Source organism: Sebastes umbrosus, chromosome 19 (genome assembly GCF_015220745.1).
Source record: "Sebastes umbrosus isolate fSebUmb1 chromosome 19, fSebUmb1.pri, whole genome shotgun sequence".
Classification (NCBI taxonomy): Eukaryota; Metazoa; Chordata; class Actinopteri; order Perciformes; family Sebastidae; genus Sebastes; species Sebastes umbrosus.
Window position 1 is genome coordinate 12,867,543 of NC_051287.1, and position 27,852 is coordinate 12,895,394.

Genomic DNA, 27,852 nt, shown 5'->3' on the forward strand with positions numbered 1-27,852 from the left:
CAGGTATAGAGTATGCTTGTCTTGTTGCTAAAGTCATAAATAAGCAGCATACATTGCTTACAAGAGAGGGACATAGATTTGTGTCAAGTGTTTGTCATGCATTCTTAACATACAAGTAAATAAATAGGTGTTTTATCTGGTTCTTGGATCATTTTCTTACTGAAATTGAAGACATATTCATCAAAGAGTATATTTAAACATAATTTGTATGGGTGTGTTGCATGGTGGTGCAGAAATTAACACTTTGCTGCAGTGGGCTAATTACAACCTTCAGCAGGAATGCAGTGTGCAGTAATGACTACATCTGGGTGCTTTATCACCCATTTAGCTGAGTTCAGGAAAGGGCTGAGACATCTATAACTTCTTTGGTGTAAAAGGGTTTAAACAGCTGGTTCAGCTCCATATGATATCTATCCAGACAATAGCGACATCAAGTGGTGTAACTCTTAATTTCAACCAGGCTACAGTTTCACAGTTTACCATGGTGTTAAATGGTCATTCAAGCTGTAGTGTGATGCCAGTGATAACATTTTATCTGGCTGATAATCATTTGTTTCTTCCCTCAGATGCAGCTTGTTAGTTGTTCATCTACCAAACCGATGTGCTTATAGCAGCTATTATACTTGATTTATACAAAGTTGCAGTCCTTTGTCCTGTACTTTGTTTGCTCCCTTTTCTCCTATAACTGGCTCAGCCAAACCAGGATTACCAACTGAGCAATGTGGAGCCCCAGACTATAAGGGGCCCCAAAAGGGACAAGCAAGTTACTGCTTGTCAGTTGGTTTTGATAATTTGACTAATTGCAAATTCGTTACTTGCACGATTAGTACAAGTACAATATCAACGAAGGAGGGTTCTGATATTTAGCAATTGTGCAGTCCATTCATGGAGAAAGGCCCTGTGTCAAAATCTAGTTAAAGGGGACCTATTTTGCTTTTGTGCTTTTCCCATTTCCTTTAGTATGTTATATATAAATATATATTGTGCATGTAAACAATCTGCAAAGTTACATAGCCCAAAGTCCACGCCAAAGAGAGTTGCTCTCCCCCACAGAAACACTGCTCCTGAACTGCCTTAAACACCTTGATTGAAGTCCCGCCTTTTCTTCCGTAACGTGGTGATGTCACCGAGTAAAACACTTGTTGCCTAGCGGTTAGTTTGGAACGCCCTCAAACAAAGCTAATTAGAGCGGAGCTGGAGCTGATTCCAAAGAGTTTGGTTCGGTTGACCAATCACAACAGAGTGGGCCAGCTGACCAATCAGAGCAGACTGGGCTGTTTCTGTTGTAACAGCTATGAATCAACTGGAGATGGTGTTTATCTCTCAGCTTGTGGAGAAAGTTACACCACATCTGCAGTCACACAATCCTGCAATGTTAAAATGATGTGTCTATATAAAAGTGTCTAAATCATAGATGTGTTGCAAAACCACTGATTATCATCACAACTCTTTGCATCTAGTACACCATATAAAAGTATTGGCTAGTAGAAAGACACAATTTCCAGACCCTTAACCATTATCTTGAGTGAGCAAGACTGCGAAATTATGTTAAACTTGTCCAATTTTTACTAATTAGTACTAATCTAATTCATTTGTACTTTTAGAAACGTATAAGGCTCGTAAATATCAAGAGGTAAATCCTTGCATTTCTATTAATTAATCTGTCCTCAAATACCTGTGTAAGTGATATAAAATTATTTTACACATGTATTTTATTTAATTTGTTTGCCCATCCATCCAAATAGTTGAAAAGTAACAATCCACACACAAATTGAAAGTATTTATTGAACAAATGGTCATTGAACAATGAATAAACAGTAGACAGATAAAGGATGCTGGCACCAGAAATGGTCTTGTTCAGAGTTTGATGACTTAACTGTATTTGGCTGATATTTTCCAAACAGGCTTTAATTATAAAGGCAAACAGAAAATCTTTGTGTAAAAATGTGAGGTATTCTTAGCTCGTTTTAATGTCTACAACAGATTTACAAAAAGAAGAAACAATTTTCACATATTTGCATAATTCTTTAAAACACAAGTTATAGTAGAGTCCTGGTACAGTACATGGTTGATTATCATAGAGGAAAAAACAACATAAAGCAAAAAATAACAAAAATTAAAAAAATAAAAGATAATTAACATTGCAATAAATTTGTTCTCTGGAGCCCCAAATTTACACATAAAAAATCTATAAACTCCAAGACCAGTTGGGCAAACTGATATATAAAGTTGTCAGAAAGAGTAGTATTGCTTCAACCAACAGAACTTGCTCAGTCAGCAACCACGTTAACAACATTAAATAACATTAAATTAGCAAGAGGGGATCCACTGTATACAGCAAGGTTTGCACAATTATACACACTTGTGTCCAGCTACAACAAAGAAACTTTTATTTATTTAAAACTATCTCCACTAGTTGTGTTTCTAAAAAAAAAATATTACATACAGCTGTGGGGGGGGCTTTGTACAGAGCAAAAGAAAATTTTATTCTTAAAAAATACTTCAAACCCTGCGATTTATACTGGATACAAAAGGAGTAATCTGCTTTTATAGTTATCTCTAAAATATTTTCAATCAGAATAAGCATAAATTGCAGCATTGAACAAAAACAGGGAACTATGTAGTTTGGGATGGGATATTACCAATATAGTGCATTATGGAAGCTATGGCAATATATTATATTGACTTTATTCATCTAAGCAAGCATGCACTATGAACATCAGAATATTTCAGCAAAGTGGTGTAATTACAGCACTATGGTTAGCACCTTAGATAGTTCACTTAGCACCATGCGTCAGAGAGACGATGGGGTAGAAGATGCCCTCTCTCCTCTGGCTCGGGTCTCCTCTACGAATTGCCTGTACCTGTAGTCTGTCTACTGTTAAGTGGGGTAGAAGAAGAGACTCCTGGTCCCATGTGGTGCAGCGTAAATAAGAACTATTACCCTCCTATCTCTTATAAGGAAGCAAGGAACTGATACTCCACAGTTGTAGAGAAATTAATACAACACTATTGAGAACTAGAGCTCCATACTCTTTTTTTTCTTCTTACCTCTAATCTCCACAACCGCAGATATTCTCCCTAATCATCAGTGGCATCCGGTTCAATAATGTATGAGTAATAAGAAAAGCAATAATGCACTGACTCTCCATGTGGACGGCTTGCGTGCATCGGTGTGTGGCTTCAGACGTTATTACGGAGGGTTGACACTGTTTTTTTCCCACATTATAAGGATAAAACTGAAAGCCATGATCTCCCATTCGTAGCACTAGTGAATACAGATGTGATTTCTGCTCTGAGCCTGCCTCTGGATTCATTCACACGTGGGCAAGATCACAAGGAGATGAGCACCGAAGGCAAAATAAAAATGGCACCCCTGAAAAATCCTTCCATATAAAGTTTAAAATATCAAATCATCTTCTCATTTTCTATTGCACTTGAAGATTATTTCTTTACATAAGATATACATGTATAAAAGTTAATAATAATAAGCATACATATATGTACATTTAACTGATCCCAATTACTTCTCTCCTAACAGAATTGAATTCCTGGTATTTCCAAAATAAAAGTACACACAGTATACAGACTGTATACAGTTAAAAAAATAAGTTACTATAATGTCCGCTGATTAACTTGGCCTTGGTCTCCCTTCACTTAGCAATGTTCTCGAGAGATTGTGTGGCATAGAGCCTTTTTTTCCCCCTCCAAGCGGGTGCACATGTGGAGATCCTTCTTGAAGAGCTTGAAGAAGCTATTAGTGCAAGAACTCCCCTGCTCCTCCTCAGCTCTTCTTCGTCACCCCCAGCTCCCCCCCGTGCTTCCTCCGTCTGTGTCTGCAGTCCAATGGGAGTTTGGAAGAGTGAAGCAGGATCTGTTTGGAGGGAGGCTCGCTTGGATTATTTTTGCCGTGGATTGGAGGAGACTGCTCCGATCTCCACGCCCGCACGAGGGTGTCACCTAGAAGGGTGATGATCCAACCCTCCATACCCAGAAGACTTAACATGGCAGCCCTCACAGGAAGCATACAGGACCTACTTCTAGGTGGTAATGTGAGCCAGATGTAGTCTTGGGGAGGTTGTAGATGTCGACCACAGGGAGCAGGGAGGGATCCAGGGAGTGGAACACAAAATGGGTTTGGTGCCAGCGGCCGTCTTTTATCTGAAACCCAGATACACAAGACATTTAAAACGTGAACGTCACAATTAGGCCAACAAGTCTGGGGCCCTGTTCAGACCTGGCATTAACATGCGTTCTCAGTGATCGGATCACAAGTGGACAGCTCTAAGTACAGCTGTGAACGCACTCAAGACGCATTGAAGACGCATTGAGATCCGGTCACTCAGACCACATTCAGAGGTGGTCTGGGCCACATTAAGAACCGCCTACTTAACTGACGTCCAGGAACACGAAGAGCATTATTATCATACTGTCGGAGATGCGTGGGTGTTTTTGTTCCGGTGCTCTGCACGGAGCTGAGATCGGATCACAAGTGGCCACTGGAGACACATGTGGAGGCGCGTTTTAATGCCGGGTGTGAACAGACGTACTTAAAGCTGTCCACTTGTGATCGGATCACTCAGGACGCATGTAAATGCCAGGTCTGAAAAGGGCCTACAGGGCACGAAGCCAGATGACATCATGTCGGTCCTACCCAGCAGGAGTCTTCTACGACTTCTGGTTCGAGCTCTCCTCCCACCTCGAACACCTCCCCGCTCCAGGCCTTGAATCTCACTGAGCCCCGTGCGGCCGGCTGATCCTCAGCCGACCTCCAAACCGAGATGTTCAGGCAGTGGATGATGACATGCTGCTCTGCCTCCGAGCTCAGCAGGTGCAAGAAGTTCATCTGGACACGACCAACACTCATGGATGGCTGCTCAAACAGGCAGAACAGGCGCATGGTTAACAAGTCTGGCATGTGTAATATTTCTTTGAATTGTATAATCTTTGCTGATGTCATTGTGTCTTAAATACCTTGGAGACCGTTATTGGTTTAAGGCAAGTCTGTCCCTCTCCAGTAAAGTTGCAGGAGACTTCTATTGTATCTGACGAGCAGCCCAGGTTGGGGTCCATCCAATAAGTGCCTGAGAATACAAACACATTTGGGGGTAATTAGTCTTATCTAAACATAAAACTGCTCTCCGTGTCTGTCTCCAACACACACACACACACACACACACACACACACCCCTCACCATCGTTTAACTTCTGTTCACAGCTGTGCAGGTCCCTGCAGATGCGGGCGGGATTGTCCCGAGTGCCCAGTGGGTTCTTCAGGCTCTGGATCAGGTTACTGAGGTAGTGGAGGGTCTTAAAGATCTCTGCGCCCTGGTCCAGCATCGGCAGGTCCATCACTGGCTTATTCTGGAGGGCAGACCAAAAGATGAGTCTGTGTTCGCAACACATTAAAGCTGCAGTCGGTAACTTTGAGCAAATATGATAAAAAGTTATTTTTATAAAACGGTCACTATATCCTGACAGTAGTGCATGAGAAAGATCATCTGTGAAAAAATCGTGCTCCTCTGCCTCCTCCTGTGCTCCTAATGGCATTTGCAAGATTCAACATGCCCAAAATAAAACAACCAATCAGAGCTGAGCTGGAGCCTTGCCGTCTCTGAGCAGCTGTCAATCACTCGCAAACTCCGATCAAACCGTCAAACTAGGCAGCGCTGATCAAATATGAATCAATATTCTGTTACTGTAATGCCTATTTCTCTCCTTAAATGTTTTCGGAAACATCTTGTAGTGTACTGTTTAGCTGTAAAATTAGAAAGTTTGTTCCGGCTGGTGGGCGGTGCGTGGTTTTGGCTCAACTGTTTTCAACATGGCTGCCGGGTCACAAACTTTCCAGCTAAACAGTACAGTACACTACAAGATGTTTCTGAAAACATTTGAGGAGAGAAATAGGCATTACAGTAACAGAATCTCAGCGCTGCCTCATTTGACAGTTTGATTGGAGTTTGCAAGTTTCGCGAGCAGTGATTGACAGCTGCTTTAGAGACAGCTCGGCTCTGACTGGTTATTTTCGTTCGGGCACGTTGAAATCTTGCAAATGCCATTAGGAGCACAGGAGGAGGCAGATTTTTTTTTCCAGAGATTTTCTGTCTCATTCACAACTGTCAGGATATAATGACAGTTTTATGAAAATAACTTTTTATCATATTTGCTTAAAGTTACTGACTGCAGCTTTAAAAGACGTAACAATGCAGAGAAATGTTGACGTCATACTGCGCTAACCTCAGTCCTGAGTGGGGTGTGTGAATCCATAAGCAAAAGACCATCTTCCTCCTGCAGCGAAATAACAAAATCTCATTTCACCAGTGTCACTGTATCTCTCTGGATAACACATTACAGTATATTCTAACTACTTTAAGCTGTATTGGATGTAATAAAATCAGCAAACACAACATGACTTACAAATGATAGAGGGATACTCGGGCGACCCTAAAGGGGGGGGAAAAAGAGTTATTTAGACAATGAATGAATCATGCAACCTGAATATGACATTATGATTGACAGCTGCTTAAATATATAAAGGTGGAGAGCTTACTGGAAGTCCAGGGGGTCCACGAGGTCCAGGAGACCCCTAATAAAGAAGAAAAACACACATGCTGAATGAGGTATTATGGTGTCAATCAAGTGTCCATAGAAAATACAAATGATCCGTAACAACAGAAAACGTCACACTATGCAGACATACCCTTGGGCCTTGCAATCCCTGTTCAGAGAGAGAAAAGACATATCTTCAGCCTGAATATTGTCACCAAATCTGCTTCTTACTCAGTAGACAATGTAAATAAAGTGTAAAAAAACTGAAAAGAATAGATGTGGTAAGAAGTCGAGAAGACTTACATTTTCTCCACGATTGCCCTTCTCTCCTCTGGGACCCTGTAAAGAGATGTACACAGTCAGTCAGTTGGCTGAAGAATAACAGCAGAGAGAAATGTTAATCTCAATCTGTATAATACATACTGTGCTTCCATTAGGACCAATGATTCCCATCTGGCCAACAACTCCTCCTCTGCCCTGATGGAGAGGAACAGGACAAAAAAGAATGAAATAAGAGGTTCAGTGAGGTCCAAAATCCCGAACTCGAGACTTCAAAACGGCAGTCCACAAACCAATGGGTGACATCACGGTGACTACGTCCACTTCTTATATACAGTCTATGGTGTGATCACTCGTCTACTTACCATGGCGCCCTGCGGCCCCTTTGGTCCCCGTATGCCCTTTGGCCCAAAGTCTCCTGGAGGCCCCTGAAAACAGCAGTGATACATATTTATACATACTTTAAGTGTAATACATGATGTCAGTTTTGCAAAATGTCTTTTTACACAAATAAACACAGACTACATCTGAATCCCAAAACGAGTCTTATTTGTACACGTTCACCACTTAAAGACTCTAGAGTAATCCTCTTCCTGGACAGACACCCCTGGTTTCATTATGAAGGGGGGAAGTGATAAAGCAAACTGTCCAGAAACTGATAATCCAAAAAGGGCCTATTCTAACTAAGACATTTCTAAAGATACACCAACCAGATTTCAGTGGTTTATTTAATGTGTAGTAGTCCCTCAGTAGTCTGTGTACATCTGTTTACGAAGAAGCTACAAATGCCCCATAGGCTGAGGAAGCTTTAGGATAAAAACACAGGCTGGTTCTTAATGGCTGTGTGGGAAGTTGAGTCTGAAATGTCTGTGGCTGTTGTAGAATCACATGCTGTTTGGTGCTGAACGTACCCTTGGTCCAAAAACTCCCAGAATTCCTGGAAAACCTTGTTCCCCATGATCACCCTGAAAAAGACAATCAACAATCAGAAACACACAGTCTCCAAAATGTCATGAAATCAAATCATTCCCAGTGTTGGTAAGTCATTGCCTATATTACATATACTACTCACAAATTGTCCTTTAGGTCCTTGGTCTCCCTGTAGCCCTGGCAGTCCCATTCCACCTCTGAAGCCTCTTTTCCCAAGAGGTCCACTCTGACCTCGAAGACCCTGCTCACCCTGGATGGATGAATAAATGATCAATGACTGAGTGAAGATCATTCACAGGCAGTTAAATAATTATTTCTGCAGTCATCTGAATTAAAGGAGTCATACCCTTGCACATTATATCTGAAATTATATTTTGCTCACTCACTAGCAAGGCTTAAAAGTTATTCTATTTTGTTATGTGTTGTTAATCTAAATGTACTAAACAGCATATTACTCATCCCTGTTACCTTTGGTCCAATGGTCCCCTGATCTCCTGGGAGTCCTGGAACGCCAGTTTTACCACGTGAGCCAGCTTTGCCAGGAAGACCAGCCTCCCCATCACCACCATGCTCCCCCTGGATACATATCATGGAGTCAGAATGGATAAGATTCATCACCGAATTTAAACACAGAGATTAATAATCCATTAATAGGACCTGACGATGGCGGTACAAGCTTGTCTATCTGTCGGGCACTCAGAGGATAAGACCTTTGTTCAACTTTTAACACAAGAAATCTCATTAATTTAACCCATTGGTTTTCAAAGTTGGGTCACATTTAAAAGCAAAACTCCTATCAGATGGGGTACCCTGGGACAAAATCTTATCAAATGTGGGTCCGTGGTTTGTGTCAGTTTAGGGATCTTTGACATAAAAAGGTTTGGGAACCAATGATTTAATCCATCTGTTCCCGCAACTGAAATGTTTAATTTCCTTTGGTGGAAGTGTTCTCTAGGCTAAGCAAAAATGTGAAGAACTTTTTTCAAAATCGGTCAAACCGTTCGACTGAAAAGTGAGTTTTTCTTCTCATACTATATCAATTAGTTGGGCACATGATGGGACTACTGGTTTTGCAATAGGCTCCAGGAAAAACTGTCATGGCCATTTTCAAAGGGGTCCCTTGACCTCTGACCTCCAGATATGTGAATGAAAATGTCTGCCCTTTACAGACATGCCCACTTTATGATAATCACACGCAGTTTGCGGCAAGTCATAGTCAAGTCAGCACACTGACACATTGACAGCTATTGTTGCCTGTTGGGCTGCAATTTGCCATGTTATGATTTGAGCATATTTTTTATGCTAAATGCAGTACCTGTGAGGGTTTCTGGACAATATTTGTCATTGTTTTGTGTTGTTAATTGATTACTAATAATAAATGTATCCATACATTTGCATAAAGCAGCATATTTGTCCACTCCCATGTTGATAAGAGTATTAAATACTTGACAGATCTTTCTTTTAAGGTACATTTTGAACTGATAAAAAATGTGTGATTAATTTACGATTAATCATGATTAACTATGGACAATCATGCGATTAATCGCGATTAAATATTTGAATTGATTGACAGCCCTACTTTGAACTCATAACAACTTGAATATCAAAGATATGCACACATCTGCAGTGTAAAAACAATGTTTATATGGAAAACATTTAATAAACACAATGTTAGCGTTTTTCCTCATTTAATAATCCTGATTTTGACTATAAGTGGGATTTTTCATGTGATCAAAAAATTTCAAACCAATCTGTACATATGTTGTGTCATTTTTCCTTATCATACTAAATAGTCTTTGGGTACAAATGGGTTAATAGCGAGCTAAAGAGGCTAAATCTGGTATTTTTCAGCCCCATTACAGGTCAGTCTCTAAACAAATTCATCAAGATGTTTGTTCTGTCCTAATAATGGATATCTAAGCCTCTAGGGCATGCTAGCAAAGCTATAGACTATAAATAAGATCAATGAACAATAGATTTCTTTGTTTGTCTCACCGGCATGCCGTTACTGCCATCCTTTCCTAGGACTCCATCCATCCCGGGCACACCCTCCAGTCCCTCTCGGCCCACCACACCTCTGGGACCGGAAGGACCATCCCCACCCTGAGGAGAAGAGAGGACTTATCAGACATCTGGATCCAGCGTGACAGCGTGTGTTACTGGCTTCTTTTTCATCCATCTTTACTTGAGTGGATCAGTATTCTCCTGTCGAGGTTAATCTATTTATGACTTTTGTTTACGCCTCGTTTCCAAGTATTCTAGTCTTGAATACACACTTTTTAAAAGGCAAAACATCTGTCTGTTGTAATGAAATACTGTGACTGAAGCAGGTGTGGATGTACGGAGGCTCATTGACTTACCTCCGTTCCTCTGGTTCCTTTTTGTCCTGACTGACCCTTTTTGCCTTTCTGACCCTTAAGAGAAAGAAAATTATTATTGGTTATTAATGTCCCACATCACATTTGTCACTGCCTGAAACTACAGTAACATTTAAGCAGGTGTTGGTGTTGACCAGCGTGGCATTTCTGTCTCAAGCCAAAAGAAGCAAATGACAGCACAGTTCTACTGTATTATTACAGTACTTTTAGACTGATTAATGGCCTCTTTACTAGATGTTTCTGTTGGATCTCTGTTGAGTTAATTACTCAGGCACTCAACTTACACTATATAACAGCTTGAACATAGTATCTACAGCTCACACGGACTGAAGCTACTGCAATACAGAAGAAGATTTATTAACTCTTCAAACGTGCACACAGAGGAACAATCGCCCTCCAGCAAACACACAAAACGGTTTTGTTTTCTTACTTGATCTCCTTTGGCCCCTTTGGGTCCTTGTTGGCCGCGAGGTCCAGGCTGTCCCTGAAACCGCCAGTTATGTTAATGAAAGCACATAAAGACAACCTGTGTGAGCATGCCCGCTGCTTGTTTATGTAGACTTAATGACAGAACTGTGTGTGGAAATCACAGGGTTTGACACTCACAGGTAGTCCATTAGCTCCAGATCTGCCTCTCTCGCCATCCACACCAACTTGTCCCTGACAAAGAGTAACAGAATATTAACCTCATAAACCCAAATAAATCAGTTTAAAATCACCAGGAGTGGTGGTACTTACTATATACCCCGGATCTCCTGATTCCCCTCTCTCTCCTCTGTCACCGGGAGTACCCTGATAAACAAGAAATATATGAGTTAGCAGCAAATGTTTGATTTCTACACTCTCACAGCAGACAAGAAGGAAGGAAAAGTAAGTCAGGTGTGACTTACTATGTCACCTGGAGCACCAGGAGGACCCTCTACTTTCCCATCATCCCCCTGCTCGCCCTGCAGATGAAAATCAGAACAATGTTTTATATCAGACACACGTCCCTGCTGTTTCTGAACACAGTACAGTATCTAGCTTTTGAAACTTCCCCTAAAATGCTGGAAAGTTCGCCTTCTTTTAGATCCGCTCACGTGGCTGATCATGATGAGATAAACTTAACAACATCCCCATGCGTGTAAAATCACTTCTCTCTGACTCTGAGGGTAATAAAAGCCCAAATCTATTAACATTGTCTTTGATGAAGGCTGATCAGTACGAGCTGCTTACAGAGAGAGGTACATTTTAAGAAGCTTGTTTCATAGCTCAGTGAAAAACATTTGGTGTTATTGATCCACTTTGAGGTGATTTGTGGCCAATCCAGACTGGTGCTGGGATATACTGGTAACAGATAAAGAGGAAGAAAAAGAGATCAGTGTTGCACATAAAGTGAACGAGGTGTACCTTTTCACCTTTGGTTCCTGGAGACCCCATGGGGCCCTGTGATCCCTGATGACCCTGCAAAGACAGACACAAGAAATTATGTTATGTGAAATGATACACCGAATGCAAATAACCATAACAGGCTTGTTTAAAGGGACAGTGTGTGTACTGGATTTGGCGGCATCTGCTGTACTTTCCTCTTCATCAAAGGGAAATGTTGTACTTTTTACTTCACTACAGTTATTTGACGGCTTTAGTTACTAGTTACTTTACAAATTAAGATGTATGAAAATGTTCAAGTACAGCTGAAACGATTAGTCAATTAATTGATTGACAGAAAATAAATTGTCAACTATTTTGATTATCATTGAAGTAATTTTTCAAGCAAAAATATTTCATGGTCCCAGCTTCTCAAATGTGATTTACTGCTTTTCCTTTTAATACTTTTGAAGGACCAGTGTAGGATTTGGTGGCATCTAGTGGTGTGGTTGCAGATTACGATCAACTGAATACCCCACTGCTCACTCCTCCCTTTCCAAGACCTTTCAGTTACACTGCGCATGTGTTATACCCCTTACCCCAAGACCCGTGCCTGCTCGTATCCCAGCCTCCTTTCAATAGGCCTTGGGACCCGCTCTACATCTAGATATGAAGGGCTCATTCTAAGCTAACGAAAACACAACAATTCTTAGTTTCAGGTAGGGTGACCAGATCCCAACAAACCAAATGTGGGACAAAATGTTATGTTTGTGTGGGACAATGTGGGACACGTTACCAAGGCTGAGAGGCAGTCTACAATTTTGATATAATGTCTATCTAACTTAAATAATAAACATTTCTATTTTGCCCCTTTTCCTGTAACATCTCTATGATTTAATGCCCGAATGCATCCGTAGATCGACACATCTCTTTTTGAGCCGCACGTTTCTTGTGAGACTCACGTGAACTGTGTCGCTTCATGTCTTATTCCCCCCCGTGTGAAACTGAAAAATAACTGGCAAATTTCACAAAAAACTCAGAGAATCGCCTTCCGCCGGTTTATAAATACTTATAAGTAGTTTCACAGTCTTTGTTGCAGCTGCTCTTCCTTTTCTTTGTGGTAGTTTCCATCATATTTGGCCTAAATCTGCATAGCTTGTGACTTTGCGGTGACTCGCAATTTTCTCCGTTGGGCGTAGCTTTGCAAAGACGGTGAAATGTTAACCTGTACTTGACCCACGTGTGCGCAGTTTGACAGCAAACACAGCGCCGTGATGACAACCTTCCCTGCTTTCTTCACAGCCAATTGGATAAAAGCCTGATTTTAAACAAACGTCTGTCCTGCAGTGGTTTGACTTTTGAAAACTAGAGCCAATGAAAATGTGGGACATCGTCTAAATATGCGGGACGTGGGACAATAAGGGATAAAAATGCTGTGCAGTCCCTCGTAAAGTGGGACACCTGGTCACCCTAGTTTCAGGTGATTATACACTAATAAAAACATAGTTAGGAATATTGTATTCCATTTCTGCTAATAGATCCCCCAAAATGCTACAGACTGTGACTTTAGTGTTCAATGTCCATCCACATGCAGACACTTACTTATAATAAACAAATCTTACCTCATAACCTGCAATACCAGGTTCCCCCTGTTGACCCATTCGACCAGGAGCTCCCTAAAGATGACAAATGTTGTGTCTTCAGTCACACTAAACCTAATTCTGAACATTAGAAAACTGTTTGTGATTTAAAAAATGAATGATAAATATGTATATCATTACTGTTCCACTTTACCACATGTCCAATGGTTCCTCTGGACCCCTTCTGCCCAACAAAACCTGGTGGTCCAATCTTCCCCACTGTCCCGGTCTCCCCAAGGTGACCTAGAGGACCTTTGGCACCCTAAACATACACAAAGGATGAGTTACAGAACAGCTGACCACACAGTATCTCTACGTCATTGAATGCTTTTGGTTTCTGGAGGATTAAACTGCCATTAGGGATGATTTGATGTTAATACCTTTGACCCGAGTTTGCCTCTTTCCCCAATTTTGCCAGGTTTCCCTTCTGGACCCTTCGGAGAGAAAACCAAATCAGGAAACAGCTTAAGAAAGTCAGTTTGCGTGCATGAATTTGACCAAAAAGACAGAGCACTTACTCTGACGCCGTTGAGTCCAGGATTTCCAGGTGGGCCCTCCTTTCCCTTTAGCCCAATTTCACCTTTTTCTCCGTTGTCGCCCTCCTGACCCATGTCGCCTTTTTCACCCTGAGCATATGCACATAAGGACATGAGTCTATTTAAGTTATGATTACTAGTGCAGTATATGATTTTGGAGTCGATATCTCCATATGTATCTTTATAATACAACATCAAGGACATTTTGGGTAACACGCCACCTTGACTCCATCGGGACCAGCTTGACCAGCTTCTCCCTCTAGGCCTGGCTCTCCCTGTTATCACACACACATATACACATAAACAGATGTTAATGAAATGAACAGCTCCATCTGTTACAGATATCTGATAGTTTAATGCTGATAAACGCACCCGCTGTCCCATTAGTCCCTGCTCTCCGATGTTCCCAGCAGGTCCAATGGCTCCCTGACACACAGATACAAACACATGAGCATCTGTCTTGTGCATTTGTTTGATATTAATCAATGTAGTTTTAGATGTTATTTTGGCATGCAAAATGTTATATTAAACTTTAAGGTGAACGTTAATAAACTGCAACAATATTAGAGCTGCGAAGATTGCCAACAATTTTGATAATCAATTGATCGTTAAAGTAATTTTTCATGCAACAATGGCAGAACATGCTCTCAAATATGGAAATGTCCTGCGTTTCTCTGTTAAATATCATATTAAACTGAATGTATTTGTGTTTTGGACTGACAAAACAAGACATTTAAAGACCCTGGACTTTGAGAAACTGGGATGGATTTCTGACATTTTATAGAAAAAACGATTAATCGATTAATCTAGAAAATAATCGGCACATTAATCAATAATGAAAATAATCATTAGTTGCAGCCCTAAACAATATATTGTCTCACCTTCTCCCCTGGCTCGCCTGACAGTCCTGATTCCCCCGCCTTGCCTGGAGGACCCTTTATAAACACGTAGAGGATGAAAGAAAGGAAAATGTTGAAAGATTCTGGATGAAAATGAAGAGCTAATGAGTCTTTGGCATTAGATATGCACGATATGTCAGGGGTGAGTTCCATTACGTATTGTCATGAGAGGAAAAGAACACCTTTGTAATGTGGGTTAATTAGTTTAATTGGACAGATTACTTCAATCAGAGAGCATTATTGATTCACTGGGGCAGGGTGAACAACAGATGTCACATATTTAAATCATTTAGTCTTCACAATACCCTTTGTGTGCGTGTGTGTGTCTGTGGATGAACGCCAGTGACCTTATCCACGTGGAATATGCATGCATGTGAGTGTGTGTTTGCAAAATGTCTCACCTTTTGACCAATTTCTCCCAAGAGTCCCACAGTCCCTGGTGGCCCAGATGGTCCCTATGAGATGACAACACACATGGTTAAATAATAATGCGCTAAAAATGCTAATCAACATCAGATCTCATTTAATAAGTATAAAAAACAGGAAATCTCTGGCAAATGTTGATTGACGATGAGTCAACAGCAGATACATCAGTAAACCATCTGTACATAGTTTGGCTCTGAAAGCAGTGACTAACTGTGTCACTAATTATGCTTCTAAAGCATTGACACTTTGCCATGAATCCTTCCTAATCTCAGTGCATATGAATAATGTTTGGTCCCTGGTTGACTTGCATCCAGTCCAAACAATAGTGATGGTATAACTGAAGTCACCTGTGTGGTCTTTAATTCATATTGCAAAGAAAAGGGCTCAGTGTCTCATCAGTGAAAGCAGCTGTGCAGCACAAGAGATGAGACAATGGAGAGTGATTAGGAGGGGAAAAGGTGATTTTGAACAATGTATATAAGAGAGGATTCATATATATAGACGGTTGCTGGGAAACTCCACTTTGTCCTCCTACTATGGTTAAAACTACTGTTAAAAACATGTTAAAGCAGCAGTGGGTATAAAACGGTCACTATATCCTGACAGTAGTACATGAGACAGGTAATCTGAAAACAATCATGAGCCTCTGTGTCCTCCGGTGCTCCTAACGGCATCTGCAAAATTTCACAGACCAGAGGAAAACAACCAGTCAGAGCTGATCTGGAGTCTGCCGTCCAGCTTCGATCTATGAGAGCCACGAGTCAATCACTCGCAAACTCTGATCAAATGGTCAAACTAGGCAGCGCTGATCAAATATGAATCAATATTCTGTTACTGTAATGCCTTTTTCTCTCCTCAAATGTTTTCAGAAACATCTTGTAGTGTACTGTTTAGCTGTAAAATGAGAATGTTTGTGACCCAGCAGCCGTGTTGAGATCTCTTGAGGAAATACCAAGCACCGCCCACCAACCGGAGCACAGCCAATAGGAACGCTCTCTCTCTGAAATGACCTGTGATTGGCCAAAGTCTCCCGTCACGGGCTAGATTTTCTCAAGCCTGAAAACAGAGCCATGAGGAGGTGCAGGACCATTAACCTAACCCTAACCCAGCCGTGAGCTAGCTAGGCAAGGATAAACTCTGATTACAACACACAAAGAGGGAGAGAGACTTCATTCTCTGCTCAGGCAGACATTACTCCTCTATATCTTTACATAGCAAATAGTTGTTTGTTTATTAATGCTCTGGATATCGTATAGAGCACCTTCAAAATAATAATTGCAGCACTTAAAAACTAAATATATTTGAAATTCATTGTCCCTCTCATAATATTTGTCTTCACTATTGTAGGTATAAACAGTCTGCTGCATGAAGTAAACTCCATTCAGCTGACTGAGTGTGCCGTTGAGATAGTAATAACCAGAGATCCATGTTGTATTTAATTGGAAACAGGAGAATATTAGCCTGTGATTCATTCGTACCAATGAAAACAAAGAGAATGTGTGCCTGTCTCTAATATTGGTGATCCATCTGTTTCTGTTCTGCCTCTTTTAGTGTGCATCAAATTAAACCACAAGAAGCGAACCTTTTACAGTAAAGCTTTTATCCATCATGGTAATAAGCGCACATATTTTCCCTGCGAGTTCAGCAATTTAGCAGTTCTATTAATAAGCTTTTTCCTTTCTTTCTTCAGTTCACTCTCCTGCCACTACTGAGCAGATGTGTAAAGGATGAGACAATCCTCTGGATGCTCTGGAGGAAACATTTAATAGAGGCAAATATATTTTAATAAGCACTAAATATGTCTCATAAACGTCCTCCTGGCTATGATATTTTGGAGCTAACAGGGCTAGGCAGAGGGAACCAAGGTGCTGTTTGTTGTCAAAGAGAATTTAATAAGACTAGTAAGTATGGTTGTGAAAAAGGGAAAGGAGTAGTTTGATGAGCTGGAGTAAGAATACCGCAAAAGATTGGGCCTAAACAAAGAAAACAGAAGGAAAGAGAGGGAGAGAGACGGAGACAGGTGAGGATGTCAAGGTGTGACAGGGGTAAAGATGCAGAGAAGATGTGGAAACGAGAGAGGGTTGGACGGTCGTACCGGCTCGCCTGCTATTCCCTTGTCCCCTGGAGGTCCTGAGGGCCCTTGGATACCCTGGAGACAGAAGGATAAGTGGGTTCAATACATGTACATGATCAAACATCATCTCACATTCATATAGCACTTCATACACAAATCGTTTTTAAGAAGGTTTGAGTTTTGATACCATCAGCAACAGAATATACAATTCATACAATGACTTTTTGATTCCAATATGCAATATAAGTCTCTTAAATAGTAAATATTTATTATGTAAGGGATAATGGACAGCGAGCTCGTCATTCCTTCGCGGAGTACTGCAAAGCTTTGTCAGGGTTTATTTCACAACAATGACCAGCTAGCTGTACATTATTCTGCTTATTACACGGCTACTTACTTAAGAAATCAATAATTTGATGCAAAAATGGTCATCCAGAGTATGACATCAGAACTGTGTCCATAGCAACGGTCTGTTATGCATAGCAACAGTCTGCTATAAAGAATTAACAGACTGTAGAACGCCGTGATTGACCAATCAGAATCGAGTATTCAAGAAAGCTGATAATAGATAATAATAATAAAGATAATTCTATGTATGAGCAAAGTGAACTCACAGGAAAACCTTTAGGCCCAACGTCCCCTGACTCTCCGATCTTCCCCTGTAAGGACACCATGAAAGGAAGAATATGTAAGACAGGATAAAGACATGTTATTTATGTAATACTAATTCATAACAACAACATCTGACCATTATACAACACAAAACAAAGAGGGGAAGAGAGTTGTGGCTGTGTGGCCATTAAACGTTAACTTGCTTTTCACTGAGTAATGGCAAGGGCACTTGTTGATAAGATACTGTAAAAGCTTTCTTTTTTTACAATCTTTTCTTTTGTCATGTCTTTCTCCTTCTCTTTCTATTTCCCCGTAAGTTAATGAATTGACCCCTACAATCTTTCTATACATAAAGATCATTAGCATTTTCAGCGATATATGCCCAAATAATTTCCAGACGTGGAGTAAATATTCTCAAATTCCTCCAATAAGCCATGCAGATAACTTTGCGTTCAACTGTCATGTACGTAAATCTGTCCAACAGTGTGTTGAAACCTTCCAAGGACAGTTCTCTCCTCTCTGTCCTAATACGTTGTATCTGACTGTGGGCCTCCACACTGCTGGTATCATGCAGGTCTTCTAAATCAATTTGATGCTTTGCCTCTCCAGAGGAACATAGCCACCATAAAATATATGAGAGGAAGGAGTGGAAAAGTAGAAAAGTATCCCAGTGCTTTACCTGTGGTCCGGGGAAACCTAATTTTCCTGGAGGACCGTCAGTACCCTGTGGAGAGAGGAAAGGATGAGAGATAGCCGTGTGCTGAGACAGTATATTTCCTGCCTTCTGAGTGGACGGAGAAGATGTGCAGCCTGCTATTTTTTGGTGCACAGGATATAACTTTTACACTATTAAATGCTACTTTATGGTCACTACTCTTGTGTCTGCACAGCTTGACTTTGTGAATGTTTATATATCAACAAGGAAATTCCAATAAATTCATGCAATCAGGTCAGACTTCTTACCGCCTTGCCCTCTAACCCCATCTCTCCTGTTGGACCGTCAGGCCCGATCGCTCCCTGAAACACAAGACAGCTGTCACTTCACCAACAGAGGTCACTGCAACACAGCCAGACAGCCACAACACACTGTAAATAAACATCTCAGTTGATGCCAATAATACCCCCCCCCCATGCCAGAGGCAGCGTGAGTACACTTTTTAGGGTGAATAAGGAAGTAAGTTAAGCGTGTGTGTAAAATGTGAGCATACAAGGACAGTGTAGAAATAGCTACATGTCACACATGGCGGTGAAAGTTGCATTATTTTAATAATCAGGGCACACACAGATACATACCGCTCACACTTAAACACACACATACTGTCAGAGCAGTCTGACTGTTTAGATTACATGGGTACAACTGTCAAACATAATCAATCGTAAGTGCTTAAAGGCCTGCTAGTCCAGTGAGCAGTGATAATAAATGGGAGGCAGGCAGTGGACCAATACAGTCCATCTGCTCTGCACCTGCACAACCTTTGTCATCTATACAGTGGAAGATGCTGGCTCACTGACGCTGTGAAGATCCTCAGATAATCTGATAAAATATTCGCTAACAGTGACTATAAATAAAAAGTTTTTTTTTTTCTGAGGATCAGGAGAAAGCAGCTATAACATGACACAGCCACACAGGCAGCCTTGTTGTGTGAGCGGTTGATGACTGGGCCCAGTGGGAGTCTGGCCCCACTGAGAACGCCACTAGCTGAAGTGCTATAAGCCTATTATACATAGAGCTGTATAAGCAGCGCTCATTAACATTCCTGTCTGGGGTACCTGCTACACACTGCTTGCGTTTACATAGCCGGATTAACCGATGTGTAGGGAAAATATGTCAGGCCACGGAAAAACACGTTCACTCAAAATATAATGCTTCAAAGTTAATTGATTAAACTGAATTGCATTGATTTGTAACAGACGTTTCAAACAAAGGCAGAAAAAGGAACAACGGGATCATGATTTAAAAAACAATCCAAAACATCTACTTAAACCAGCTCAATATAACCGCCGAGAGGGAGGGATGATGAGATTAATATGCTCTTCAATATGGAAAACATTAGCTGAGGATTTGTAGGTCAGACGTCATGAGGAGTTATTAGATACAAAGCAGGGTTAGTAGGGGTGGGAATCACCAGGCCCCATGATACCATCTTATTGCGATATGCTGAGTATTGCGATGAGATATATTGCACTATATTACCGTTTTTCAACTGCAAATTATGCAGGTTGTCAACATCTGCTTTATATAATAAAACACAGTTTTCACTTTGTTCATCTCAGAGTTTTCATGCACATCTTGAGGTCAGGGGTCAAGGGACCCCTTTTTAAAATGATCATGCCAGTTTTTCTTCGCCAACATTTAGCGCATCTTTGGAACGTTACTTTGCATTCTTCCCAGCAAGCTAACATGACATGATTGGTACCAATGGATTCCTTAGGTTTTGTAGTTTTTAAAGGGCAGTTAAAGTTAACGATAATAACGCTTTAACGGAATTTTCTTTCTAATTTCTTTAACGCATTAACGCAACTTGCGATTTTTTATTAACTTAAAAATCCAATGAGCTGCTGTCGGTGCCGCCGCTATTCAATCTTTCGGAGGTTGTAGCAAGTTCAGTTTTAAAGCTAGAATGACGATGCAGATATCATATGAAACTAGAAAACCTAAGAAATCCATTACCATACCAACTCCTCCGTGCAAAAGAGGCTAACTAAAACTCCAAACACTAAATTTTGGCGAGGAAAAACTGTCATGGCCATTTTTTGCGATTAATCGCAATTAACTATTGTAATAGATTGACAGCCCTAATAATAAAAGATTGATACTTGACGTCCGTGTATCGAAACAATATTGCCACGCAAAATTTGCGTTACTATGCTTCATTGATTTATTCCCCCCATCCCTAACAGTTAGTCAGATTGATGATTCCTCTTGGCTGACATCCACAAGTTAAAATAGGCTTTCATACAAGCAAATAAAACATAAACACAGAAAAAACAGAGACGATACTGGTACCAGCTTCCTAGCTGGTCTGATGTCAACATGCAGATTTATATCTGGTCTCTGACTCCACAATATTTCCATGTTAAAAAACAGTTCAGTGCCAATATTTCTGAGAAGGAGGCCAGATGTTACGCTGCTGTCAACAGTAAGGCCTTGTGCCTCAAGCCAAAAGACATATGGTGTTTAAATCTGTGTAAATGTTGTATACCGTCTCATTTAGCATTAGGATGTATGAATGACACAGTCCTTCATGCTGGACATGTGAAACTGTCCGTCTTTACCTCGACTTCATAGTGTTTTAGTTTTTAACTCAGTGAGTGAATTCACCCTCTTGGCATCTTTAAAATGAAATCCATGTATTGTTTACTAGTGACACTGAAGAAAGGGGAATTTTGTTTGTATATGAAAACTTAAATTCTTTCTTGTGCAGACAAAGCTTGTGTGGTTGGGGAGACATGACTGTGTGTGTCTGTGGTTGAACCACCTCTCTACTTTAAGTCTTCTGGCTTGCAACACTCAGGTTTCTCAGCTTGGACTGCCCAACATAAGTCACGGAGCAGGAGGCAGATTTACTGGCACTGGAAGCTGCAGACATTAGTATTAATTGAAAACACAGCTTGAGACATGAGAGCGTGTCCAGGGCCAACCGCAGCAAAGCCCATCTCCCATGGACGCCTTAGACAGAGAAGCTCGATGCGATTTTATCCCACTTTCCAGCTGGCTCGGTGGACCATAGCAATAAAAGACATCTTTTAAAAACCTCGGTGGCAGGGTCTGAACTCCACGAGGGAGCATATAAAGGACAGAGGATATTACTACATCGCCAGCAGAAGCTGAGGTGTGTCAGCTGACATCCAGTTTACTGTGTCCTGCGTCATTGCCATAGTTACTGCTTTCATCATCATTGTCAGAATTAATCATTGTCATTAATTATTGCCACTAGATTCTCTTGGCATCCACTTTAATACCCTCAGTGAACAATAGTTTATTTGCTGTATGTTGTTCCAGAAGCCTTAAATTTCTCTTGGTGGTATTCAGCAGCTCAAATTCAAGCTGTTTTCATGTCTCACAAAAAACAATTTCACTTTTAGCGAGACTGCAGAGCTATAATTTGACAAATTTCAGGTGATTACTGGCGTCTGTATCTACAGTATATTCAAATCACAGGTGGGCTTGTCCTGTTAATGAGAATCTAAATTCTCATTATGTTGAAGCTAGAGTTGGTAATCTTTTTCCAAAACACTTTTTGTTATAGAGAGGTGAAGTCCCGCCCCTTCCGGTGGGCCACCATGGGACGGGCTGTCAGTGTTGATGACTTTGTGACTTTCTCGCTAGATTTACTTTGAACTTTTGGAGCTAGTGCTGCTAGCTACTTTCATTGGAAAAGAGTTGGCAACACTGGGTTGGATACTTTTTTTAAAATCTAGCGTACTCTTGCTAGTTTCTTAAAATTACCAACCCTAGCTTTAAGTTCATTTAAGTATCATATGAGCTATCATATTAGTCTTGAAACTGCAACAGTGATGTTTAGTATGATGGTTTCAGTGTAATGCTTATGTGAAACGAGCCCACTGCAGGCTTTCAGACATTAAAAGTCTGAATCAGGTGGATACTACTGTGTGAAAAATGACAAAGAAATGTCATAAAAATTCCATCATCATCTTTCAAAAGTTAAGCACATTTCGGAAAAATATAAAACAAGTTGTATTTCTTTCCACGGCTGATTCTGAAAAGGTTACGGGACTAAAAGCTGCTATTGTGGTTTTTTATGAATGATGTTTTATGAGTTTGGATCCCTCTGCTAACCAAGAATGAAAACTTTGCTTTGCTAATCCCCCCATAAATCACGTTTCCCCAGTTTCCTAAATTTATCTGCAAAGCAACCTCCAGAGAAGCCACATTCACATTTTTCCAGGACATATGTCATGTAGCTGGACTGACGGAGGGGCCTTCCTTCAACTAGCAGTCATTGTTCCATTTATATGGAATAAAAAAAAAAAGAGCTGTTTGTTTGACATCACTGGAGCTCTCTCCGCAGCTATAATGAGCAGTGACTTCTGAAAAGGATGGAACAGACTCATGCTTTGACTCTGAACCCCAGAGCGTGTTATGCAAGCGGCCGTGTCCGTTAAACACACATGACCTCAGTTCAGAGGCAGCTCCATATCACTTCATTATGTTCACCCACTAAAGTTTTTCCAACGGCTCAACAACAGCGGTGGCACATGGCTCCTGTAGACACACATTACAGCATGCACAAAAAGCACTAAAGTGATGCGTATCTAAACTCTTTTACAGAGTTTATGGTCTGTTCTTAAGGGCTGTGAACTATGATGCACAACAGCTAAGCTGCAAAAACAGCAGGTGTGAAACTTCAAACTCACCCGTAAGCCTTTGGGTCCTCTGGTACCGGCTGGGCCTGCCGCTCCAGGAGAGCCCTGATGAACAAAGGAAAAGGGGGAAAGGGGGAAGGAAAAAGGGAAGGAGAGATAAAACGAAGGTTCACACTGACAGAGCACAGAGCCCCCTGGTTGTTGACCCAGGGAGGCAGCCTGACCTCGGGAACACACTACGGGGTTTGTTGTTAGATCTGTCACTCACACCAATTAAAGAGCCTGCTCTGGATTCCTGTTCTGCTGCACCCCAGAGCCCCATATTTATGTTTGTTTTGGTGGCTCAGTGGCCCCTTCCTTCAACCAGCGCTCCGCCCGCACTCTGTCAAACCTGACCGTGGCAGGGACAGAGCGAGGGGAGGCCGAGGCAGCTTCTAATTGGTTATAGGTGTTGCGCTTTTGACTGACAGGAGGGTAATGCAGGTTCAGCAGGAGGCTGCCAGCTCTCATCATGCTCAGGGAAACCTTTACTGCGGACTACTGTCATCTAAACAGATACCACAGAAACACTTCCTCAAAGATACCTTTGTTCCTCTAATCCTATGATCATCATAAAGTGAGGAACCCACAGTTTGCTGTTTAGTGGATTCTTTAGGTCACTAATTGTATCCTCTATCTATCTTTTATAATATGTTTCTTGATGCTTTTAATGTTGTATGTAAAGTGCTTTGAATTTCCTTGTTGCTGAAATGTGTTATATAAATAAACTCGCCTTGCCTTCATTTGTTCTTTTAGCTATCATTTCTCTGACGCAGCCATACTTGCTGCTCTAAGGCTCAGATAAAAAACCCACGTGTTGATAACCATACAGCTCATTGACTAAACACGACCATCTGCAAAAATCATCAAGGAAGAAAAATGCAAAATTAGCAAAAGAGTGGTGACTTACTGGTCTTCCTGGTGGTCCTGTAGGCCCGGTCACACCTGGTGTCCCTGGGTGACCCTATCATATGTACACAGACACAAACACACACAGTACATAGATTACAGCTGAGACAAAACAGTAGTATACAAATGATACCATGATATGATGATACCAATGTGACATTTTTTTAAAGACACAAACACCTCTAACACCAAAATATCCACTACTGCTGTTATAATTATAATTCTTAAACATGTACATATCATTCTTAAACATGTACATATCATCAGTCACTGCCAATATAAATCTTACACGGTGTACATACAGTATATAGACATGTATACATGTACATACTGTTTATATCTATCCAAATCATATCTATATATTTATTTATTTGCATTGTTTACACTTAAAGAACACTACAACTATTTTTCTACTTCTTGTGTACATAACAGTCCTGTCTATTCCTAACCTTTATTTGTCCAGCTTTGTTGTCCTTGTCTCTAGCTGCTTTTTCTATTTCTGTGTAAGTACGTTTAGAGAGATGCATAAAAGCCGGAGTCAAATTTCTTGTATGTACGTATTTGGCAAATAAATCTGATTCCGAAACTCACTCTGAATCCCACATACGTACACCTTGAATTTGTTTGAGGTAATAAATTGGATTTCCGTCACACACACTAGCACAAGTACAAACATACATCTGCAGAAAAGCTCTGCCCACTGGAAAGCAAATCTACTGTAACGATAAGAGACAACGGGGAAAAGAGAAAAAGCAGATGATGATTTTATATCTGAAAACATACTGCTTTTGGCTGCTTCTCTTTCTCCTTTATTGGACCTCGTTTTTTGGCCGGACCATTTGTAAAAGCATAACTATGTAATGGGGAGTATTTTCAGTCAGACCGCTCAGATCAGCTGAGTGCAATAAAATCTATCCAATACGCAAACCCATAGCACAGTAGGCAGCTCTGATCTCATGCATCCACGGGAAAAAGAATCATAATGCATGCAGTATGAGCTCTGTGTTACGATGTCTGCCTGGTCAGCTCCCTTCACCTTATATCATGCAGTCTTTTCCAGAGGGTCTGTTTCTGTTTTGCAGCTGAGAACTTCCTTATAAAAGTGTGTGTATGTGTGTGTGGTTATGTCCTGAGAGGAATCCAACTGGCTGCCAGCCAGCAGGAAACTTCTCTGTTTCAGCAAGAATGATGACTAAATTCTTATCCAGTACAGCCGGTCATACAGTACGCATCAGACAGTCCATATCAGACACAGACACTACATGACAGAGAGGACACTCGCTCTGTTTGAAAGAGCATTGCAGGCGTGTGACAGCGGTAGAGTAAAGGCCCATGAAACACAAGAGCTTTGGGAGCACTCAGGTGTCCAGACAAAATATGAATGGATGTCTGAAAATGGATCTTTATTCTTTTCGGTAGCATTTGGTGTTTCAGAATGAGAAGTCTTCCTGTGGCCATTAAATACCGTCAAGGAGGTAAATCATCGGAAATGATCCATTGGGACTATTTCCTCATTTGTTTAAACCAATGTGACAACTTTTTCCAGCTAAAGGCCTCTCGCCGAGTGCTAAACCACCGCTTAGAAAACACGGTCCTAAATCGTCCGTGGAGTGATGTGCCTCCTTTCCCTTTTGGCATATTCTTACGGTATTGACCTAATCCAACACATCAGGATATTCCCATGGGAATATCACACGTAGTTTAGTGTAAGATGACCATTTCTAAGGATTTTCTTTATGGCACCACACCCGGAAAATAACGTTTAAGCTCATATTTAAGCAAAAACTTCACTCTCTCACTCACTCTTGTGTCTTACCGTTGTTCCCTTTTCTCCATCTGGTCCGGGATGACCCATCTCTCCTCGATCCCCCTAAATATACACAAGCACAACATTCAGTCTTCAAAGTCACCTTGTGAGGACTCACGTGAATAAATTAATAAGGAAAGAATGAGTTATTTTACCTTCTCTCCTGCCAGTCCCGCCTCTCCCACAGGTCCGATGAAACCCACCAAACCCTGAAATACACAGACTCAGTGTTGGATGGATGAATGGATACAGGTGGAAAAAAAGTGACATGGTTGGTAGCGGCAGTGGCTGTGTCAGTGTTTCTTACTCTTTCTCCCATGGTTCCAACTATTCCTGTGATGCCGGTCTCTCCCTGCAGAGATAAATATATTACTAACCATTTGTTTAACACAGTTAAATCAATATTTTTCAAATGTGAGTATTGACTTTATTCACCTTAACTCCCTCTGGCCCAACCTTCCCAGGAAATCCTTTTCTGCCCATTCTACCCTGAAAAAGGACAATGATGAAGAGTGAATTACAAGACATACACTTGCTGGTTAGCGCATCGTTAACACTGATCACAAATTCTCAATGAATACAAAGGATCTGCTTCCTATGAGATGACAGTTGGAGGAGAGAGTGGGGAAGTTGCAACCCGTTCTCATTCCCAGGGCGTCAAATACAGAGGCTTTGTCACAGCCTTCGGCGTTCGGTACTATCGCACAAGGCCCCCTTTAGCGCCGGTATGAAACGCAACGGGTGTTCCATTAACTACAATGTAAACCCATCAACAGTAAACGCTCCAAGAAAGTGCACTGGGAGTGTGGTGACGTAGTTTAAAGAGAGAAAAGACACACACCGGTCCAACAAACACAAGGCTTTCATCCAGGAAACCGCTGTTCGTGTCCCGTATTCACAACGTTCAGTGTTATTTTTACTCTACAAACGTAGTAGCTTTAAGCCCAACCGTGTAGTTCTTTCCTAAACCTAACTGTCTTTGTTTGCCTAATCCTAAAGTGACATCAGGGATAACTATAGTGGTTTTGATGCCGAAAGTAAAGTGACGCAAAGGGGCGGTATATGTGACGAGTTGGGATGAGAACGTGTTGCAAGTAGTCCACAGCTGTTGCAGCTCACTGTACATGCTGCTGAAACGTGCAATGGTGTTGTGTGTACAGGTAATGCTGACAGTACTTTTTGGCGTGCTGTGAAAGTGTTCAATGACTGTAATGTTCCTCTTGCACAGACAGTAATTCCCGGGTTAAGAGGGGGGGCTAAGTGCTTTTTTTTTTTTTTTTTACCAGCAATAACTCCAGGTCAGAGATGTCGAAGCCAAACTCCTGAAGAAGGAGTGACTCAACTATTCCAAAGTTTTAACTCCAGAAAGTTTGGCAGCTTTCACAAGACAGTACAGGCTAACACTATATTCCACTCAGGAGCACACTGCAGTAAAAGCTGATTCTCATAGTAACATGAGAATTAATATGAGCTGAAGGATTTGTGACTTCTTTTCACCTGAGTTAGATTTATGACTGCGACTGACCGCATTAACCAAAGAGAGGAAGAAATGCAAGAAAGAACAGAGAGAGAGAGATGAAGAGCAACTGAGGAGGTGAGACAGAAGGTAAAGAGAGGGTGTCATTCTGAGCTAAAATACAGCTGGCTGAGGAGGAGGAGGAGGAGGAGAAGGACTTGTGGCACCTGGCCAGAGATCAATCACAGCTCCTGAAGGAGTCATACAGCACTTCCCCTCAGATGGAGGAGACGAGTGAGTGGGTTGGAGACAGGGGGAGTGTGGAGGGGAGGAAGAAGAAGAAATAAACTGATAGAAAGACAGGTAGGATATAGTGAAACAAATTATAAAGTTAGAAGAGAAGGGTTGAAAGCATGTCTATAATTGTAAAGGTCTTTGTGAAGAATGAAGCATTTAAGAAATAATGTCAGCAAATATTTAATTTCTGCAGTGACCCATTAACATCTTCCAGCACTTTATGGCAGCTATAAATCTCACCACCTATAAACATGGTGATGGCAGTTATCACCCCCTGGTGGCCAACACTATGGATTGCATGCAGTCCTTCGTTGTGAGAGGACTATCGTCCAGAGACGAGCCGTAA

At 41.2% G+C, this 27,852-nt stretch overlaps 1 protein-coding gene across 1 annotated transcript in view; it reads right to left on the reverse strand.

Annotated features, from left to right (window-relative positions):
• Positions 1-1,765: 1,765 nt before the first annotated feature.
• Positions 1,766-27,852, reverse strand: part of col27a1a (collagen, type XXVII, alpha 1a) — an 82,170-nt gene continuing 56,083 nt past the window's right edge. The window contains exons 23-61 of the mRNA XM_037753353.1: positions 26,189-26,242; positions 26,061-26,105; positions 25,909-25,962; positions 25,763-25,816; positions 23,948-24,001; positions 23,050-23,103; positions 18,634-18,687; positions 18,350-18,394; positions 17,673-17,717; positions 17,080-17,133; positions 14,960-15,013; positions 14,541-14,594; positions 14,032-14,085; positions 13,881-13,934; positions 13,642-13,749; positions 13,504-13,557; positions 13,278-13,385; positions 13,106-13,159; positions 11,526-11,579; positions 11,027-11,083; positions 10,875-10,928; positions 10,743-10,796; positions 10,567-10,620; positions 10,119-10,172; positions 9,754-9,861; positions 8,227-8,334; positions 7,901-8,008; positions 7,740-7,793; positions 7,194-7,256; positions 6,973-7,026; positions 6,853-6,888; positions 6,701-6,718; positions 6,551-6,586; positions 6,418-6,444; positions 6,238-6,288; positions 5,196-5,364; positions 4,975-5,084; positions 4,655-4,873; positions 1,766-4,161 (exon numbers count right to left, since the gene is read on the reverse strand). Coding sequence (XP_037609281.1) covers positions 4,015-4,161; positions 4,655-4,873; positions 4,975-5,084; positions 5,196-5,364; positions 6,238-6,288; positions 6,418-6,444; positions 6,551-6,586; positions 6,701-6,718; positions 6,853-6,888; positions 6,973-7,026; positions 7,194-7,256; positions 7,740-7,793; positions 7,901-8,008; positions 8,227-8,334; positions 9,754-9,861; positions 10,119-10,172; positions 10,567-10,620; positions 10,743-10,796; positions 10,875-10,928; positions 11,027-11,083; positions 11,526-11,579; positions 13,106-13,159; positions 13,278-13,385; positions 13,504-13,557; positions 13,642-13,749; positions 13,881-13,934; positions 14,032-14,085; positions 14,541-14,594; positions 14,960-15,013; positions 17,080-17,133; positions 17,673-17,717; positions 18,350-18,394; positions 18,634-18,687; positions 23,050-23,103; positions 23,948-24,001; positions 25,763-25,816; positions 25,909-25,962; positions 26,061-26,105; positions 26,189-26,242 — 2,688 coding nt within the window. The 3' untranslated portion in view covers positions 1,766-4,014. The remainder of the gene's footprint in view (positions 4,162-4,654; positions 4,874-4,974; positions 5,085-5,195; positions 5,365-6,237; positions 6,289-6,417; positions 6,445-6,550; positions 6,587-6,700; positions 6,719-6,852; positions 6,889-6,972; positions 7,027-7,193; positions 7,257-7,739; positions 7,794-7,900; positions 8,009-8,226; positions 8,335-9,753; positions 9,862-10,118; positions 10,173-10,566; positions 10,621-10,742; positions 10,797-10,874; positions 10,929-11,026; positions 11,084-11,525; positions 11,580-13,105; positions 13,160-13,277; positions 13,386-13,503; positions 13,558-13,641; positions 13,750-13,880; positions 13,935-14,031; positions 14,086-14,540; positions 14,595-14,959; positions 15,014-17,079; positions 17,134-17,672; positions 17,718-18,349; positions 18,395-18,633; positions 18,688-23,049; positions 23,104-23,947; positions 24,002-25,762; positions 25,817-25,908; positions 25,963-26,060; positions 26,106-26,188; positions 26,243-27,852) is intronic.